The sequence below is a fragment of the Neopelma chrysocephalum genome, unplaced genomic scaffold (genome assembly GCF_003984885.1).
Source record: "Neopelma chrysocephalum unplaced genomic scaffold, ASM398488v2 Primary Assembly neopelma1_65, whole genome shotgun sequence".
Classification (NCBI taxonomy): Eukaryota; Metazoa; Chordata; class Aves; order Passeriformes; family Pipridae; genus Neopelma; species Neopelma chrysocephalum.
The window spans coordinates 7,130,391-7,151,324 of NW_020897722.1; the positions used below are offsets into that span (position 1 = coordinate 7,130,391).

The 20,934-nt window shown below is 41.1% G+C and overlaps 1 protein-coding gene across 1 annotated transcript; it reads right to left on the bottom strand.

Annotated features, from left to right (window-relative positions):
• Positions 1 to 208: 208 nt before the first annotated feature.
• NPTX2 (neuronal pentraxin 2) lies at positions 209 to 10,810 on the bottom strand. Its single transcript, XM_027683725.1, has 5 exons — positions 10,271 to 10,810; positions 8,660 to 8,876; positions 5,055 to 5,299; positions 3,202 to 3,381; positions 209 to 1,840 (listed from the first exon to the last, which is right to left on the bottom strand). The coding sequence occupies exons 1-5, from the start codon at positions 10,715 to 10,717 to the stop codon at positions 1,613 to 1,615; spliced, it is 1,317 nt and encodes a 438-aa protein (XP_027539526.1). The 5' UTR covers positions 10,718 to 10,810; the 3' UTR covers positions 209 to 1,612.
• Positions 10,811 to 20,934: the final 10,124 nt, after the last annotated feature.

Genomic DNA, 20,934 nt, shown 5'->3' on the forward strand with positions numbered 1-20,934 from the left:
AACGGAGAGACCTTCTCCCCAGCCAAGGTTCCACACAACCAAGTCCCCCCTTCTTTGGTTGAAGACTGTGATTCAAGGAATTTAGGGAATAAAGAAAACTTCTTACAAGACTGTACTCCTACCAGTCTAGGGAGACAGTAGCTGAACTCAGAGCAGCTATGAAAGAGAATATTCGGTGTCTTACGTGACTATAAAGGAATTAAGAGACTCATTTTACAGTGCATTTTAATTAAAAGTTCATTATAAGAATTTTCTTTTAAGAACAGCATACTACATATTCATGGAAATATGTAACTTTACCCTACAAATGGGACTGTCACCATATTATTCTTACAATTCAAACATATGAAAAATAAAATATGATATTTAGCTTTATAAATTCCCCCTCCCCCCCTTTAAATCCTTTTTCTTTTAAATAACAAAAGTATTAACTCTTTCCCAGTACAGTGCATTTGCTATCTGCGAGCCACAAACCAAGTAGTCACATCAATGCCAAGGAAACAGCAACATTGTTTGCAAAATATTGAGAGAAAATGATAAAAAAATATAGTAGTCAGCCCAGTGCTTACAGAAGAGACAGTCAACAAGAATTGAAAAAGCAGCACATTTTCATATTACATAGGACCATCATAATAACATATAAACCAGTGCAGAAGACTTATGCTGGAAAAATATATAGCAATTCTCAGCAAGCAGAAACTGAACTTTGGCACTTGCTCATAAAAAGGCCTTTCAAAGCAAAACAAAACAGAAATTCACTTAATCACAGCTTGTATATTTAAAAAAAAAAGACTGACTAAAGCAAGAGAAACAATAGAGAAAAGTTTACAAGCCAGGTCACTAGGAATTCAGTACATTCAGCCTACAGAAAATACAAGTACAATCTTTCATCCACCCATCTACACTGGGATCCTGGCTAGCAAAGGACAGGCTTTGGGACAGAACCTCACCTGAAGCATCTCTACTTCAATGGAGCTGTGCTGATTAAACAGCCCTTTCTTCACATTGAACTGGTACAATGTGTCTCAAATACATTCCCTCTTTGTCATAAAATAAGGATTTTTAATCTGCAAATTAAAAAGCAAGAGCCTTGCACTCGGACAGTGGCTGTTCTGCTCTACCCACAGTTGCACCATAACCACTGCAGTGTAAGGATTAAGTGATTTCTTTTAAAAAGGGCTAAAAAAGAATGGCTTTGATTCAAAGGGGAGACAATAGACTGGAAGGAAGGATTCACATTTAGCCTGTTAATCCTGGTGCTCTGACAGCACCTCCCATTCTCAGGAGTACTACAGTGAACACGTGCAGGGCTGTTCTCCCTCCCTGCAGAACTCACGGACTAAGCTTGGGCCCAACCAAAAGGCTGTGCAGGCCAAAGCATATTTTTGGATCAGGCCATAGGAAAGCCAGGGCTGCTCTAGTCAAGAAGTGCTCCTTTCACAGTCAGGCTCAACCCTGAACTAGCAGCTCTCTTTGCACTGAGGCAGTTTACTCAACGTTTTATTCTTTCGAGGAGTTAAGATCAGGGAAGGGCAGAGAGAAAAACAAGTGCTTGAGATTGCACAGAAGATTGTCCTACTAAAGGGGGCACTTGAATGGGAAATAATCACAGCTATAAATCTAATAGACGCTCTTCACAAGTCTCCACAGGCCATTTAGTAGCACCTCCAAACACATCAACATTGTTATCGACCCAGGGGATGATGTTGCCAGGCATGTTGATGGAGCAGTTAGCGATATTCATGATGTCTTCAGCTTTTAAGACCCTGTCCCATATATTGAACTGGCTCATCTCCCCAACGAAGGCTTGAGTTGCATCAAATCTTCCTCCCACTGTGTCCTTTAGGCACACAAGAGTTAGGATTAGATAAGAAGGTTATTTTGGCATTTTCTTCTTCAAGTTTGAAGTCCCTCCCCACCCAGACACACTGCTAGAGGAGGTGCAGAGTTAGGTCACAGAGATGAACAAATTCAAGCTTCTAGAAGAGCTACATTGAACAAGACATTCTATGGAACAGTTACAAGCTCCAATGTGAATTATGTCAAAACAACTGAAGGCAAACAGTGGTGACTGCACAACATCCCAAAAGGGCTACACATAACCAACTCTGCTCCTGGGCAGTAGAGCTGGAAGGCAGCTTTAAAAATTGAGGCTAATTTAGGAGATATTATGCAAGCTTGGCACAGGACAACTTCAGCAAGAACTGTATAGATGTGTCATATTGCACCAAAAACTTTATGGCTATGAGTGTAACTGCAGCCCTTGACCAACTGTCTACAGGGACTGTGAGATGGGATCTTTGGATCTAAATACACAGGCTTGGGCTGGTTGTACCAAATGAGTAACTCCAACTACCACTGGACAAGGCTAGAAGTGTTTGCTTGCTCCATCCACTACTCAAAGAGAGAAATCACATGTTTTTGTGATCACACTAACACAAACTGATAGCACAGGGCACAACCAGGCACAGTGCAGGCAAATGGCAGAAGAGTTAGAGAAAACCTGCCAGACACTTTGTATGAGCTGGAGCATCTGCTGTGCAGAGTGGGTTAGGATACTCAACTTACCATTCCATCATTTATGCCATGGGTAAGTATCTACTGAAATCAATAGAGACAAAACTAATTTTTCTTTGCCCCACTGCAAACCTGGGAAGCCTGAAGAAAGGCTATTTCGTTATTCATTATAATATTTTTTTTTTGTATATGTATAATATAGGTAGAGAAAAATCATGAAGCCAAGAGCCACACAATTCATAGAATATTGTTTACCAAGTGTTAACTAGAAAAGCAAGATTCAAAATCCTTTGGGTTTTTTCCATATTCAAAAGGACTTAACCTCATAATACTTTCTGTTGGCAGTACTAATATTCAAACTTTATTAGCATTTGCATTAGGAGTTATTTACCTACACCTTTAATGAGAAACCAAATGTCTGATTTCAAATTTGTCTCTGACTTCAGGCTTATTTTTAAAGTAAACATCAAATTCTGAATGGCTGACAGTCTCCACTTCTCTAAAAATTTGTTACATACCTGAAAGCCTGCAGAGTTCACCCTCACAGAGGCACTTCCCTTGGTTTCAGTCTTTCTGATACTGTATCTACAACAGGGCCAAGTGTTCAACAGACAAATTCTGTTTGTTTGGGGAGTTTTGATTCTGTTTTTCTTTAAACTCTGGAACACCCTGTCACTCACTCACCTGTTCCTGACCCAGGATCAAGACACCTCCAGGTTTAATTGGATGCCAAGGAGCAAGATTCTCCCCGGTGCCAAGCTTCTCTCCATCCTGAAAAGCCTCCCACATTCCATCTCTGGTTGTCCAAGTTATGCAGATATGATGCCATTTTCCATCACTAATGAAGAGAGGGAGCTGGGCAACCTACAAAAAACAGAGTAAACATGTGGCAAACCAAGTTTACCAGTTCAAGCCCAATATTTAAAAAGAGACAGTATTTACTCTGTCCTCAGAAGCAAAAACTTCAGGGGCAAAAGTTAGTCCACATCTTTCTACTTTGTCCCAGATCTCCTGTGTTCAGGAACACAGCCACAATTTTTATTGTAAATGTGAGCCTGTGATTCATCTAAAATTAAATGACACAAGACCAGAGTTTAAGCTACTACCACATAATCATAAAATGATTTAGGTTGGAAAATCCCTCTAAGATCCCCAAGTCCAACCACTAACCCAGCACTGCCAAGGCCACCACTAAACCCCATCCCCAAGTGCCATATCTACATGTCTTCTAAATACCTCCTGGGATAGTGGCTCCACCACTGCCCTGGGCAGCCTGTGCCAATGCTTGACAACCCTTTTGGTGAAGAAATTTCTCTGAATATTCAATCTAAACCTGCAGCCATTTCCTCTTGTCCTGTTACTTGGGAAAAGAGACCAACCCCCATCCTACACATTAATCTGTGGCATTTGTTGTCTAAATCTCAGTGCTCAGTCATTACTTTCCATCCAGTGCTCATGTTAATTTTCTCTTAAATTCTGGAGGCTGCCAACACCGTTTGTAATAACTCTGACAAAGGGATCTGCCTGCTCCCATTAAACATGTGGGAACTGTTACATAGGGCTCACAATAAGGGGGAATTATGGTCCTTTAGGAATTTGATCTGAAAACTTACTCATCAACATAAAGACACAAATGCAATGGGCTATGGAGCAGTTGTGATGTGTGAGGAAAAAAAGCCTCACAGAACATTAATGGTACCAACATAATATTGAAGAGAAAAAGTTATTGCTAAAGACAAGTAGACTCAAGTTTCCTTCTATTCCACAAACCATTAAAAATAATTGGCTTATTGATTTGTGAGGATGATAGGATTGTTAAAAGCCCTTAACTGGCCACATGACAAACCACCTGAGTTGTGCTGTAGACCTGTAAACACCTGATCCCTCAGAGAGCAGAGTTACTAGGAAACCTAACTGAAGGTGTGGAGAAAGTAAGGATCTACAATCTGCTTAAATACCAAGTTTCTATGGGTCTTGTTTTCTTTAAGCCTCCTTCTGAAGCTTGTCAAAAACCATCAGTGGTATGAAGTAGAGTGAGACAGTTGCTGTTTTTTTGTACAAAAAGTCTGAAAAATTGTATTTAAACTGACGTTCAGTCACTAGGCATAACAAAAGCAGGCACAATTACGTGCTTTTTCCTCTCTGTCTTCTGCAAAATTAACTTCTACAATTAGAAATTCTACAATTACAATTAGAAATACTGCAACTGGCTTAGATCTCACAGGTCTTGCAATAACGTGGCTTCAAATATGGTTTCTGCTTCACAAAACCAAAAAAGAAGACAAGATCTGCTAATAAGTTCAAACACACCTGAGTGTGTGCACACCTAGGTGTGATGCTGCTTTGTCTCACCACACAAATATTTGTACCATTTAACCTCTGTTTTATGAACTTGCAATGAGTAAATGAACAACAGACAGACATTGCCATCTCAAAGGCTTCTCTCAGAGAGAAGGAAAGAGTTAGTAGAGAGGAACCAAGGAGTCAGGCCTTATTCTGGTTATGTGGACAGTAAAGAAGATTTAGTTAATTCTCACCTTATCATTAATTAGCAATTCAATTGGATTATTCCCCCATTCTATGAGGACAATTTCATTAGCTTGCCCAGGAACAGCATATGAGAATGGAGTGCCAATTCCAGGAGAAGCACTTGATCTCAGCCACAAGCACACAGTGAAAGCATAGAGCTCTGGCAGGGTCTTCTTGATCTTCCCATACAAGTAGTTTGTGCGGAGAGGAAGGGAGACCTTGAATTCATCAGGTGACTTAAATGCACTGTTACCTGGAATCACATTGAGGAAGAAAAACCTTTAACATTAAGCTAAACAGTGTATCTGTAATTCAGGTCAAGACATGATTTAATTTATATTGAGAATCCTTGGAACTTCAATCACCCTAGAGAGGTACAGAAAAAATGTACTGAAGTAGCATTGCTGAATGTTGATTTTGCAGCACATAAAAATACAATTAGATTTTATCCACACCATGCTAATTATTTGGTTTATTTCTCCTGCTCACTTAGAGTAAGAGAATATATGGCAGTCAATCTTTCTTCATCACCTAGTTCATGGCTGGAGGCCTGCCTATTTCAAGCAATTCAAACTGGTTTAAAAGATATTTACTCTTACTAAAATGGATCCTCTATGCTCATTATTAAAGCATCACAGTACTTCAAAACCAGGATTTCTTTTCCTACTACTGCTACACAAGCAGCAAGGAGCAGCATCCCCATTTTAAGATCTCAGACTGACACTCATTTTGAGTGGCCAATTTGAAAAAGCTGACATAGTCCAGAAAGCAGCTAAATTCAGTAGAACTGATTTCTGTCCCATCAATTAATCAGGAAAAGACCTGAACAGTTCAAAGTGACCTGAATTAAAGATGCAATATCAAGTTATGAACTATTTAAAGATCAGACATTTGATTTAATATAAAAGCAGAAATATTTAGCTTTTTCTAAAAGATGTGATAAAAACCAGTGAGATATTCCAGACCTGCTTATGAAACTGAGAACTCGAGACCAAAACTTTCTGAAGTTGCCATACTTTGTATCATGCAGTTTGTGTATACTTCTGATGTAGTCATAAGTAATTTTCTAGAATGAATTGTTAAGAAATAAAACCCACTAGTCCTGTAATAATGTCGCCCTTAACTTTTTAACAACCTGTTCTTCTGAGGCCCACTCATTTCTTCACTCACATTCCTGAAACAAATTCAGTTCCCTTGCCAAACTTCACACACTAATCCAAATGAAGAGCTGTTGTCACAAAAGCTTTCCACAATTCTCATATGGATTTTTTATACCATTGGCATTCTCTCAGTTCCCATTCTCAGAACCAACTGAAGTGTTTTGGCTGCATTTTTCCCAGAATGAGGGGGTGGGAGAAGAATGAGTTTCTCTTTTGCTTGCATCTGTCTTGAAGACTTGCAGAGCAAACCCTGAAATATTCTAAATTCTAAGCAAAAAAAAGACCAGGGTCTTAGGGCTAATGTTGAGCAACCTTCACTAGGCTGGTACACCAATCTCTCATAGAAAAATAGAAACATACTCCATTAAGAGCATTAGTTGCTCTATGAAAAAACCTTCAGAAAGCAATAAAGGGTTGAAAAAGAATAAACAATATTCAGCTTTTTGTGTGTGTTTTTCAGTTTGTTCTCATGACTTGAAAACATCCACAACTGGAAATGATAACAAGGTCCTCATGGTCTGGGCAATGGGCACATGTGCAGGAGAAGACAATCCTTTTCCTAAGGAATCTCTATTTTTGGACTAGATGGGCAAGAAATTCTGTTATTCCCTTTTAGAGATGGAGAAAATAGGTTTAGACATAGTGACCTGTTCATGTCTCCAGCAAAGCCAGGAATCACACTGCAGTCCAGGCACTACTAGGTGCAGGATTATTTCTCCTACATCATCTACTGCTCTCAATGGAGAAAACTGGTGAAGGAATGACCAGGAGACTTTGGGAATCATAACAGTTGTACAAGCTTCAAACTCTTCTGCCCCACTGGTAACTGAAACAGCTGTCACAACTAGAGATAAAGAAATCCAAAGTTCATAGTTTCACCTCATAAGGTTAGGTTTTTTCTCAATTTATTTAGTCTCAGGACAATGAGGAGCTTATGACACTCTAGTTAGTTGTCAGGAAGAGATGCTAAGCAATACTGCATTTTAAATAAATGCACAATAGAAATACTATTTTCAAAAGAAGCCATATGAAATATTGCCTGTATTTAATCCACAATAAAAGTAAATTCTTGGATCATTATTACCCTCACTTTGATTTGACAAAGGAACCAGAACAGTTAAGCTGTACAGTAATAGAGAGCAAATTACACAACTAAAAGAAAGACTGTCTTGGTCCTGTCCCAAATTATTCACTTCCCTGGAGACTTAAGACAGCCCTCACCCCCCACACAAAAAATAAAGGTGGGAACAGGCTATTTTTAGCCTGACTAAATTACACATTCTTGTTCTCCCACCACTCCCTTTCTCTTTCCAATGACTTGCTGCTATGAGTCACATCTTTCAGAAACAGGGAATATACTTGACACATGAGACATTAACAGGCCACTGATTCTCCATAACCTTAGTTGCAGGTTATGCTTTATCTTGGCTCTCAGGAAATACTAAAAGACAAAGCCAGTAGAAGATCTCTTCTTGCTCCTTCCCTTTTCCCCTCCTTCACACTTTTTAAATGAAACAAGAATAGATCCAATATTACACAAATGGCTCCATTAGGCTGCATTTTTAAATTCATGACATAGATATGTTTATACCATTTTGAAAGCATGTCCATTAGGCTGCTTTTAAGCAGAGAGCTATTCACCTTGGAAAATCATTGAAGGATGGGGCAGGGATATTTACTGGCACTCTAATCCTGCACAGTCCACTCTATTCGTGTACACAGCCAATACAGACAGTTCTGTGCTTTAGCTCCCTTCCACAGGCATTTGTGATTCAAATAAACAGACTCTACTCAAGCAGAGAGATCTCTGTAATAATTAACCCAAGTACCAGAGAGAATGAGTAGGATTACGAGAGTGTCCCCCAGTGGACCGTGTGTAATCTACTGCAAACTCCAAAGGCTGCAAGCTCAGGATAGGGCACAATTCAAGTATCTGCAGTTACCCCAAGTCATAACCAGCAACTAAAGGAAAGACCACCAACAATACTTCCAAAAGCAGCAGGAAACGATTCCGGTATAAAATGCCATTCATTACATCAAAGGCAGTTGTGCTAATTAAATTGAGCCCATACGATTTTCAGTCCAAATAAAGAAAGGCAGCTCTATTTAGATGCTTGACATTACATAGCTATTTACACTCATGTCATGTCATACTTCTTATTTCCACTTGCCTCCCTATAGATCTTTCCATCCCACAAACACTAAGAGTTTCATCTTAACCACCCACACATGCCAAATTAAGAGACAGGAAGCCAAAGCCATGCAACAGCCTGTCAAGCAAGAAGCCTGCGACAAAAGAAAAAGAGAATGCAAGTATTTGCACTGTCACCCACTATTCAGTCCAGCACCTTGATGTCTTTCCCTCAAGGCCCACATTCAGTCTACTGCACTGGAAGGAGGGAGTAAACAAAATTAATCAGCATAGGGGAGTGTTTAAATTCTGGGCAGATTACCTTTTTCTAATTCAGACACTCTTTCTAGCAGCGCATTCAGGGCTGACTCTGTCTTCTGCCGATGGGCCGATGTCTCATTATGGAGCAAAGACTTCTCATCCTCCAGCTCGGCCACTTTGCTCAGGAGTTGGCGTTCCAGGTCTCCAAGCCTCCGCTGGAGCATCTCCCGGAGGTCACTGGGCAGTGCAGCATAGGACACGTTGGCTCGGAGTTGGTGCTTTAGGGGAAAGGAAAAGAAAAAAAAAATAATTGTCATTTCTGAAAGAGAAACTGTGAAATGCAGATATGCTCCTGACTCAAAGGGAAGAAAGCAAGATCATGGAGCTCTCCAGCAAGTACAAAAGAGGCATTGCTTTTTAGCACTTGTCATGTTCAGTGCTTTTATCAGCACTGTAGCTAAACAGGTCCTGAAACAAAAGGGCACTTTTGTTAGCGGCTTCCAGCGCTTCATATGAAGGAGCCTTCATACATTTAAGTTCAATAAAATCAATGTAGGGAGCAGGTCTGATGCAATTCCATTTCTATGTGTACACGTGGCACATCAGTCAATTTTTGCTTTACTTAGTGTAAGTGACATGGCCAACACAAGTAAAGAGAAAAACTATCACTTCTTTTTAAATAAAAAATTAATCTACTTTGAAAGCAAATTCACCAAATGAAAGTCTCCTCAGTTTGGTTTGTACAGCAAAGAAGTCAGATGCTCTTTAGATCAACTGTAAGTATTAACCAGTGAAAGTATTTTTATTAAAACTGAAAAAAAAGGCACCTCACACTCTCTCAAATAACACCGGTATCTTTAAGGACAAGAAGAAACCAATGATTCCACCTACCATGTTATTCTAGCAGAGTTTCTTTTCTACAACCCTAAAAAGAATGCTTCAGAAAGCAATAGTAACAAAAGGATGTTATACTACCGGATCATTCAAAACTACTTGCAAAGCAGCCCAGTCCTCACAGAACAGCCTTTAGGAAGTTACCACCTGCACATCACCACTGACTATTTGGAGGGCAGCAGGAGGACACGAGTGTAGCTTTCAGGGTGTGAAAAGCAAAACAACATCCGGCACAAATCCCGTGGGAATCATCTGTATAAAACATTTCCATGAATGCCACTCAAAATATCTTTGGTCACTGTGCAAAGGCTCATGGAAATCACTTATCAGTGGGCTTGGACCAAATCCCTTTTCTGTCCAGGAGCGTACAGAATCAGGTTCTTTTTATTCTATGTCAGCTCTAAATACATCATCTTATCTGCACAATCTGCCCAAAACAATCTCCTCATCACCACTGCTCTGTTCAGCACCATATGCCGAGGTCTTACTGCCCAAGGCGTCAGCTTTGTACCTCAAACCCCAATGAAGTCATATCCCCAGAAAGAGAGATTTAGACATATTAATACAGAAACTAAGCTGTGATAAGCAGGGAAACCATAATCTCCCCCCACGCAGTGGGAGAGCACATTCAAGAGGAGCCCTTTAGGTTCTTTACCACTACAGAGAGCAGATAAATAACCAGAAGAACATGACAAGCAGCTCGCTCCCGGGGCTGGGGCACCTGGGCTCCATCTCCCAGAGCCACCGCCAGACGTGAGGAGGGTTTGCCCGGCCCTACCTCCAGGCTCTCCAGCCGGTCCTTCAGGGTCTGCATGGTGCGGCTCAGCTGGTCGATGACCTGCGTCGGGTCCCGCGGCAGGTCGCCCATCGTGTCCTTGCCCTTGTCCACCTCGTTCTTCCACGCGGACTTGCCGTCGGCGCCCTCGCAGCGGCTGAGCTTGCCGGTGAGCTCCCGGATGGCCTCCCGCTGGCTCCCGATGGTCTCCTTCTGCTGCAGGACGGTCTCCCGCAGCTGCAGCACCGTGGCTTTGAGCTCCTCCTCGGGGGGCAGCGCGCCGCCCTGCATGGGCACGGGGGGCAGCGGGCAGCCCGCGCCCGCCGCCTCCAGCGGCAGCGACGTGCACACGAAGCGGCTGCCGGGGGGGCTCTCCTGCTCGCCGGCCGGCGACCCCCGCCCGCCCGCCGCCGCTACGGCGAGCAGGAGCCCGGCGGCCACGAGCAGCATCGCGGCTGGCGAGCGGGGCGGCGGCCGAGCGGCGGTGGCAGGAGCGGGTCCCGCCGCCCCGTCCGGTCCGTCCCGTCCCGCTCCCTCACACACCGCTCCCGCGCCCGCCGCCGTCCGTCGTTTTTATGGACAGCGCGCGCGGGGGGGGCGGGCCCGGCTCGCGCTGCAAGCGCTGGTTGGCTGCGAGCGGCGATGACGCCAGCGGGGGCGGGGCCGGGGATCGCTGCCCCGGCCCGGGGGCGACCCGGGAGCGGCCCGGGAGCGGCGGGACCTGGGAGCGCCAGGATGGGCCACGTTCGGCCCGGCTGGGCCAGTGCCGCCCGGAGCTTCTCCCCGTGCCCAGCCTGAACCTCTCTGGCTCCTGCTGACACCGGTTCTCCCTTGTTCTCGCATCACGCACCGCCCGGTGGTCTCTGTTGGGTCCGCTCCAGCTCGTCGATGTCTTTCTTGTATTGCAGAGGTCAAAACTGGACACGGAATCTCCATGTGGTCCGGGCAGTGCCGAGCAGAGGGATCGTCGCCTCCCCTGCACCTACTTGGCTGCACTCGCCTGGGATACGGCCCGGAGCATCTCTTTGCTGTCACAAAAACGGGATCAGTTCAAGCTACACATCGGCGTTCACGCTTATGGTAGAGGGGAAAGGGACAGGGACGTCCTAAGAAGCATCATCAGAAAATTTTGTAGAGTACCATAAAACTACTGTTGGACCATAAGACCACTGACGTTTTAACTGTATTGTTTGTGGCATCTGATATTTTCAACGCTGATCCATTTATCTACTTGAATTACTTTCACTTTATTTACTTGAATTACTTTCACTTTAAATTTATAATCCGTGAAGGCTGATATATTTTTCCAAGTGCCATAAAAACATCTACCGAACAGTTGTTGCAAACTTCTTATATATGAATTTCTTCTTAGGTGTGCAATGAAAACTCTTACCTCCATTGGAAAAAGCAGAGAAACAATTTCCTTATGCATCAGCAGAGGCTGCTCTTAGGACTCCCAAACCTTCGAGTAGAAGTTCAGATTTTTAGAAAGTTTATATATGGAAATGACATTTTACCATACGATAGTAGGTCTTACAGTGAAACACATAAGTTTAAAAATAATGATGAATAAAAATAAGGAATAGAGAATATGTAATTGAAGATAATTTTAGCTTTTTTTCAGTTAGCAGGAGAATTGTTTTGTTACAGAAGGAGTTAGCAAGCTTCCAGGAGTGTGCACTACAGGAACAGTTAAACCTGATTGCTTCGTGAAGTCCAGTTTGTTTGTTCAAGTCCTCCAGCGATGTCCTGTTTGAAGTCACACTACTCAAAGCCAACTGCAGCCGCTGTTAAGCCGCACAAGTGAGATGCAGCTCCCATTGCTTTTTCGGGGGGGGGGGGGAAAGAACCCCGAGGGCGGGTGGAGTTCAAAAGGCGACTCAAAGCTCCGATTTCTGTCTGAACTCCCTTTGTCTGGAAACCAGATCTCAAGAGACTCTGCTGCTTCCCGGCTGAATGAAAACGTACCCACTCAGGTACGGAGGCTGTGACTAATGCCTGCTTAGACATTTCACTCCCATGGAAATCAGGAACATATCTGGCTTAACCACTTTGCTGATTAAGACCCTGGATGCTGCAATGAGGAGGACCATGCCAGCACACGAGCCACATCTCACCTATCAACACAGGTCCACAAAAGTCCGAGAAATATTAAAGCTTATACAGAATAATGTACCAGAATTTTTGCTGTACATGTAAGATTAATCAGTCATATCTCTATCACATTACAGTTCGTTTCTCCCAAATTTCATGTCAAGTGGTTTGAAAAAAATAATAAAATAATTGTAAAATGCTGGATTTATATGTCATTAAGGCCCTCCATGCTACTGTAGGACAACAGAAGTCTATTGTTTTTATACAGCTTGATTCCATCCTCTATAATATGGATTGTGATGGTACCCTGTGAAAATAACCTCACATTACTTCAAAATAAACTTCAAAATTCCAATCTGGATTTTAAAACCCACTTTACAAGTCAGAGCTGTTCCCAAACAGATTTTGATTCAATGCATGACAGTGATAAAGGCATTGCTTCCTTTTAAATTCAAGCAATGTATAGCTTCAAGGTTTTCCTTAATTATAGATAGATTTTTGTCATGATCTGTTATTCAGGCAAGCTGAGAAGTAATACAAGCAGCAGCAAGCAATAAACATCTGACTTCCAGAGTTCTGTAACATATATGGTGGTAAATTGCTCATGACAACAAAAGTATTGTCCTTTATTACTATACTGTTTCTTCTTGACAGGGGCGGTCACTAAAACAGGAAAGAATCCCAACAAAGACACTCAGAAATGTCAGTTATCGCACAAAAAAAATGGGGTATAAACGTGGAGGACATGGAGAAAGGCTTCCTGACACCCTCAATATTTTGCTATGGTACTTCAGTGCTTCCACAATTAAAAGGAGGTGATTGTCCTGCTCTGCTCTGCACGGGTGGGGCCTCTCCTCAAGTGCTGTGTGCTGTTTTGGGCACCACAATGTAGGAAAGATTAAGGTGCTAGAGAGGGTCCAAAGGAGGGCCATGAAGATGAGGAAGGGCCTTGAGGGGAAGCTGTGTGAGGAGCAGCTGAGGGCACTCGGTGTGTTCATCTGGGGAAGAGGAGACTGAGGGGAGACCTCACTGCAGGTACAACTTCCTCGGGAGAGGCAGAGGAGGGGCAGGCACTGAGCTCTGCTCTGTGGGACAGGACTCCAGGGAATGGTCTGAAGTTGTGTCAGGGCAGGGTCAGTTTGGATATTAGAAAAAGGATCTTCCCCCAGAGGGTGGTTGGGCACTGGACAGGCTCCCCAGGGAAGGGGTCAGAGCACCAAGGCTGACGGAGCTCAAGTGTTTGGGCAACAATCTCAAGCACATGGTGGGATTCTTGGGGCTGCCCTGTGCAGGGCCAGGAGTTGGACTTTGATGATCCCTCTGGGTCCCCTTCAGATCAGGACATTCTATGATTCTATGAACCCAAACAAGATGAATTACCCCAGTTTACCCCACTTGCAGACTCTGAGACCTAAATTTAATGCATGTAATAATTTATTGAAACACTTTTGGTGACTGTAGGCAGTGTTTTTTCATGTTGAAGGCCATATAACTCTTCATTTGAGTGACTGGCATGCAGCAGTACATTATCATAAATAATAAATCATTAAAATTTTGAGAAAGTCTATCATTTTTACATCAATATGTCACATGTTAAGGCATAAGAAAGCTGAATACTTGATCACTCAAGATGTTTTAAAAAGGAAGGGTTTTTTTCCTTATGACCAAGATGAACAGTTCATAGGCACTGTGATATTTCACTGTAGCATAAAAGTCAGTTGGGGTAGAGGGGGAAGCACAGAGAGTACAGACAACTCACCGTTGCATTTGAGAGGTTTTTAAAACTTCCTGGCTCTGTGGCTGTCAGGCAGCCTAGTGTGTCAGCAGCCCACAGAATGGATTTTTAATTTTTAATTTGGCTTTGACAGTTTCTAGTGCCTTCAAAAAGGCTTTCTTCTCTTTGGAAACAGCATTTGCATGCTCACTGCTGCCTGTGTTTGATGTGTAACTGTGGTATCTAACACTGGAACTTCAGTGTCTGTGTAAAATATATTTGGATTCTCAATGAGACAAAGGTTTTGTGTTTAGGATGAAGGTCTGGAATTCAGGAGATCTGCCATAAAACTTTGCTAACACACTGGCCACTATCACTAACACAATCTTGCAAACACATCTAATTAAATTAGGAAACTGTGCCTCATTTTTGAGATGTAGCTTGAGTACATGAAAGGCAGTGGAGAAGTGACTTGAGAAGAAAGATTAGCATCTTATTTTCTTGATACTTCAGGTTTGCTCCACTCATTATTGTCCACATATTCAGTGAAATATTGGTCTAATTATCTGAAAGGCCCAACTTAACTCAGACCTAGAGAAACAGGTGTAGATCCTTTTTACAGGTGACTTAGAAATTCAGGTCTTATTGTAATGGAAGTTAAGAATTTAACTTCCTAGAGATATTTCCAAAGGTGCCAGCTGTCCAACTCTGTCAGAAAGCAGGGACATTTGAAAGAAAACATCTCTAATTTCTCTACACCTCTCTAGCATTTCTCAGATTATAAACTCACATCAGGCAGAAGTTGTATGTCTGTGTATCACAATGGCACTTGATGCTTAGTAGTTGTGTTTATATACACTAGGTATATAATCTAGGTTATATTAGATTATTTCATCCATCTGCTTCCAAGAAAATGCTACTTGGGCTGCCATTTACAACATCTCGATGTTAAAAAAATAAATATATAGTTTGAGTAATTCCTTAAGTATCACTGTCAAAAGCCCACCAATTTCACTTCCATCATAACAAGTTTAGCTATTTACTATATAACTATTAAACCATTTACTGTATTGACTATAAAAGTATTCACCAGCAATGAAGCCTGAAATGATGAACTTTGTTTAGTATCCTTCTTAATATGTTTCCTGAAGTAATCAGATATGATCTGACTCTTTATTTATTGATGCCTACTTCTGACTGCATAAAAGTCTCCTGGCTATTGATTAGAGATGTGCCACATAACTGAACTCCAAAAGTTTTAAGCGTGTTCCAAGAAACTCAGTATCTGGCAAGTATTAATACCAGGAAATTTAGGGGGGAAGAGACGTAATTAACCAGTTACAGGAAAATAAATATGAATCTTGGGTTTGCCTTCAGAAGTTAAAAGTCACAGCATCCAGGGATATTGTAGCATGAGGATTTTGTTCAACATACTTTAGGTGTGCTTAATATTCCCATCTTATACAGTTTTTATGGATAAAATACAGACAGAATATTAGAAGAAGCCAATCATTAAGAGATATACTCCCTTTTTCTTTCCATATCCTAGGCTGGTCTATGAAAATCATAAATGAAAAATGTATTCCCTTTTAAGTCAATAGGAATTTTGCCATTGATCTGAATAAATTCAGGATTTCACTAGATCATTTAAATGATACATCACTTTTTTGAGAATCATTAATTTGGATGATCTTCCTTCCAGCAGAAGGGAGACAGAACTCACTGTAGAGGTACTCACTGTAAAAACTAACTTTGTCAGAGAGAGTCACTGCAGGAACTTTCAAAGAACATCAGACACTTAAAAGAGAGCTCACTGCCTCCAGCATTCCCATATGCTGCTGGTGAACACAGGACAGGAACAGGAGATTTTTTGGGAATACACACAAGCTGCCTGTCACCCTGACACTAATCACCAACCAGAGACACAGCAGGGCAGGCACTGCAGGACCTGTTCCCTTCCTGGTATTCTACAGACATTTAGCCCAAAATGCCAGGCTTAGAAATGCATTTTAGAAGTGCAATAGGTTAGTTGTATGGAGAACAAACCCTGAGAGCTTCACATTTATTACTCAATTATTATTAACACATATCTCCCTGAAACTGTGTGGCCAATTCCAAGAGCAAGACAAATCACAGAATTTGGCTAAGGATATGCAAAATACATGTCAACATATTATGAAGTCAGCATATATATAAAATATATTTCAGTGTATCAAATGCTTTTACTTTTTCAGATCTGGATATTTATTGCTCAAGTTGCTTTTCAGACTTCTAAGCCCACTTAGATTTGGTGTTTTTCGAAAAGTAAGATGCTACTGTGAAAAGACCTAATATCACACTTCTTTCTATGGCACGTGAGATGCATTTCCTCTCTGCAGGCTCCATTAGCACCACTTCCCACATGGACCAAAATTCTCAATACAGGAGCTGAAATGCATTAAATTCCATTGCTCCACTCCACACACTCCAGGTGTCTCAGTATTTTGCACAGAAGCAGGATAAAGTACCTCCTGTTATATCTCCAAATACTGAAATATGCGTAATTATTACAGTCCACACTTGGCCTTTTCATGGTTTTCTGGAGTCAATAAGCTTTTTGGGGTCCCTTAAAATCCTTCCAGTCTTACAAACTTTAAAGTCCAGTAGCAGCCCAGGAAATTGTGTCCCTTGACCAGATAGTTCACTGTTGTGATAGTATTGGCAAGTTGTTTTTTCTTTCCATGACACATTTACATGAACCACAAATACATGTTTGTCTCAGTCATTCATATATCTCTGCACGTGTGTACTCACACTCACAGACATACATCAAATTAACTATATTTTTGAAGATACCCCACCAGAAATACACACTTGGATCTAGTGGTAGAATTCACAGAATAGAATGTTATGTACCCACTTTGTGACAAAGAAAGAGAGAAGAGAATACATGAGAGATTAGAAATCTAGGACAAAAGGCAGAACATCTTTCAGTGCCTTTCCATCACAGAGCATTCCTATAGAAGCAGCTCTGTCTTTCATGTCAGTGAGTTGGTTTCTCAATTCTGTCTGGAGCAGAGTGATGACCTTGAGTTCTCCCACCAGGGATTTCCCTTCTCCTTTCACTATTTTTGTGTCTCAGCCTGTGACTGACAATTAGAAATGCTATTATGTCTTGACCCATACGACATGTGAAATGCCAAAGCACCAGGTGTTCTGGGATGATGTAAAGTCACCTCAATGGGTTTCATCTCAAGTTCTAATGAGTGTGACAACATAACAATCCATGGAGAGGCTCCGTAGAGTTCTGGGAGGCCAAGGGGAAAAAAAAAATAGTCATTGTCTGTGGAGGTAATTTTTGCAAGAAACTAGAATGCACACAGATGGAAGAAGACCGACACAGAAATGAGAAACTAAAGAATCTAGAGATTAATTTATTTACACCAGCAGTTAGATTGGGAGGTGTTTGGGCTTTCCTGTAATCAATAGCAGCTCCACTATTGACCCCTGTAGGGCATTTCATCCCCTGGCTCTGCTAAAGGTTATTTGCACAAAGAGGTACTTGTGGGTGAGGAGAGTTAATCAGCCCAAATCTTTTTAGATTTTAACTGTCAAAAAATGCATTTACTTGCCATTGTAGTCATTCTATTTGGCCACGCTGCAATCATATTTTAAGCAGGGTGGATCTAAATAATCTTATTTGATTTTAATGCTCATAACAGATTTACCTTACCCTTCCTGCTGCTTGCCCAGTTCCACTGTGATTTAACCTGTCATCCTTTCACCCTTTAAGATGACAATATCTTGAGGGAAGTGATTGGCTATTTTCTCTGTGTTTTGTAATGCTCAGCTAACTCCCCACTGACATAATATTCAAATGTATTGTAGTGATATTACTCCCATCCATATTTTCATTGCCTAATATCTGAATTCACTGGTAATTTTACGTTTAATTGCTGTGTTCATTATCTTTTACATGGCATGAAATGATCTCACAGACTAAATTTCTTTCTTTGCAGACTGATGGATATTCATCAGAAAACATATACTCAAATAGCAGTAATGCAGTGTTAAAATTTTCAGTCCTTTGCATTTAAATGCTTAGCAATATTTTAGGTATTATTAAATAAATAGCATTAAATTAATGCATTTGTGAAACAAATCTCATTTCAATGTTTTTGTTCTTGTCAAAAAGGTGCAGTTGCAAATTAGATTTCATTTTCAAATAAAATGGAAAATGCTTTGCCTATAAATCCTTAATCTTCAACCTGTGAAAAATATGGTGGACTATGAAAGAGCATGTTCTACATCCGTGCTGTGCCTCAGCCAGTCTGAACAAAGGTCTAATGAGTCTCTGAACAGTGTGAAAAATATCACTGATTGTCTGAGTAGCTGACTGTAGGGCAGGCAAAAATCCTATTTGTCTAGATTTGATTGGAACTTGAGTTAACTGTCAGTGCCTACACAAACCAGAAAAATAGGATTAAAGGCCGGAGAGACATTAACAGGAGAAATGTTGTACATCTGCTTTGACAGATGATTTTTGCACTTCGCAGGTTTAACTGAAGATGACTTTCGCAGCAGTTCTTACGGAGCGAAACCCCTTCCAAATGAAATGATTAAAAAACAACTGAGGACTAAAGGAGCAAAATATAAGCTCTCATAAAACTATCCCAGATGTCAATAGTAATACAAACAAAGATAAAGGAGAGCACTTACATTCAAATTTTCAAGATGATTAGGTGTCCATACATTAAAATCCAATCAAGTTGTACAATGCTAAGGGCCTTAGTCATCTATTTTTTTAAAGCAGATACCAAACCAATTTTTATTTGTGATTATGGGAGTACAATAATACTTTATAGTCTGTGAAAATTGTAAAGGTGGGACTGAATCACCTTAGCTCTTTCTGCTTGTAACATGACTTCAGCCACATACCTGCCAAAAATTATGACTTGAAGTTACTCAGCCCACGTGAGCTGATACATGGGGCTGTTTTAGTCTGGATCAATGGCAAATAATTCAACACAGAGCCACTGAGCTACCACAGCCAAATTAGTCAAGGAATTTCTTTTCTGTTGTTTGATCTGATAACAGGCTTAGTGCCAGCGCCGCTCGAGGAAATGCTCCAAATCCGAATGTGTAAGTTCCAATCCTGATCCTGGGTTCTGTGCCAGAGCCCACACTCAGTCAGAGCAACAGGAAAAGAGTATGAAGCTGTTTGAGCTGGGAAGCCAAAGGCATCAGGCACAGCAGTGGCCACTAGTTAGAGATGGGCCTGACTTGATGTCCCATCACCTTGCTGTGAAGAGCTGAGTGAAATTTTTAAAACCAGGAGGCGATTTTGGAATCTCTTCCCTAATATGGGAAGAAATGGCAAATATTTAGTTTTCTGCAAGAATATTTTCAACCTTTTTTCAAGTGCCACAAATATTAGGCTGCAATATTTACTAATATGCATCCACATTTAATTTTTAGTGTTGTCCTGTCATACTTACATAAAATATTGTTTATGAATGAAAGCCCCTAAAGGGAATATTCTAAAAATAAAGGGAAAAATAAAGGGAACATTCTTAAAATCTTGTCTGACTCCGTTGCCATTGTACAAGAACCACATGGTCTCAACCAGATGGAATTCTTTGGGCTAAAAGACAAAAGACAAAGAAGTCCACAATGTATTCCAAGTATTAATTCTCAGCTCTATTGCTGCAGGGTTCAAGTGGATCCAGGAAATCATTTTCTGAACCAGAAGTAAAGGGTCACAAACAAGATTTCTTAAGGAGTCCTTGTTTTAATGCAAAAGTACATTTTGCCCTTCAGTTTCAATTAAAATTACTCACTTGAGAACTCTAGCCTAAGAGGGAGGTTCAGGATGTCAGACACTTGTTGCTTCCAAAAATCATATTTGCGAGTGAACAAAATCAAATGTTTGAAAAGTAAGCTAGAACAAGAAGGAATGTATGTCATTGAGGGGGGACCAGGTCATTTTATTACCTACACTTGTATCAGGGTGAGAAATTCTACTTTGTCACCAGCTTCATATCAATTCTGAAGAACCTCAAAATTAAACTAAACGTAACATACTGAATTTCAGTACAAAAATATGACCATCTTTGCCTAAAACACTACTGTGATTCCACACTATTTGCAAGATTTTGTTGGATGAATTTAACTGTACATAATAACTCTTGACAAAAGAAAGCATTTTGACTTGCTGCTTTGGACTTCAGTAAGCACAGCTCACTGACTTTTTTCAGCAGTCAGTTCACTTGTTTTGCTCTCTAAAATGAATGGATGGTTTTATTTGGGTTGGTTTGGTCTGCAGAGTTAAATAATCAGTTTTTTGTACCCCCCTGAATAAAATCAAAGTTCCCTCTTGTCAACAAGAAGGTGATTAGCGCTTTGAGCATACACATAAGCTTATTACATCAGACAGGGTATCTGTTCCCAGCAATGGTTGTAGAGTCTGCCCCTGCACATATAACACTTGATAGGTGCTCACCTAATCCACTGCCAGGGACTGAAGCCAAATGTAGATCAGACATTTTCCTATTATTAAAACTTTAAGTACATCTCAGTAATCTAATTACTGTCTACTTAATGACACTGGGCAGACCATTAGTCTATGCAAAAGGTGTCTGTATAGAAGAAAATCTACCGGTTCTCCTTTAAAAATATTTAATGGAATTGAATTGTTCAATTGCCAAACATGGCTGATCTCCAAAGGTTAGTGAAGGTCCTGGCTCTGCCTCTGGCTCTGTACTACATTATTAGCGTGTGCTTCCAGCTCTGTCCTGGGTCCTCAGTAGTTATATTTCGGCAGACTTGCTTTGATACCTTTCAAGTCTATCAAATACATATTTAATAAAAGTATTTCTCA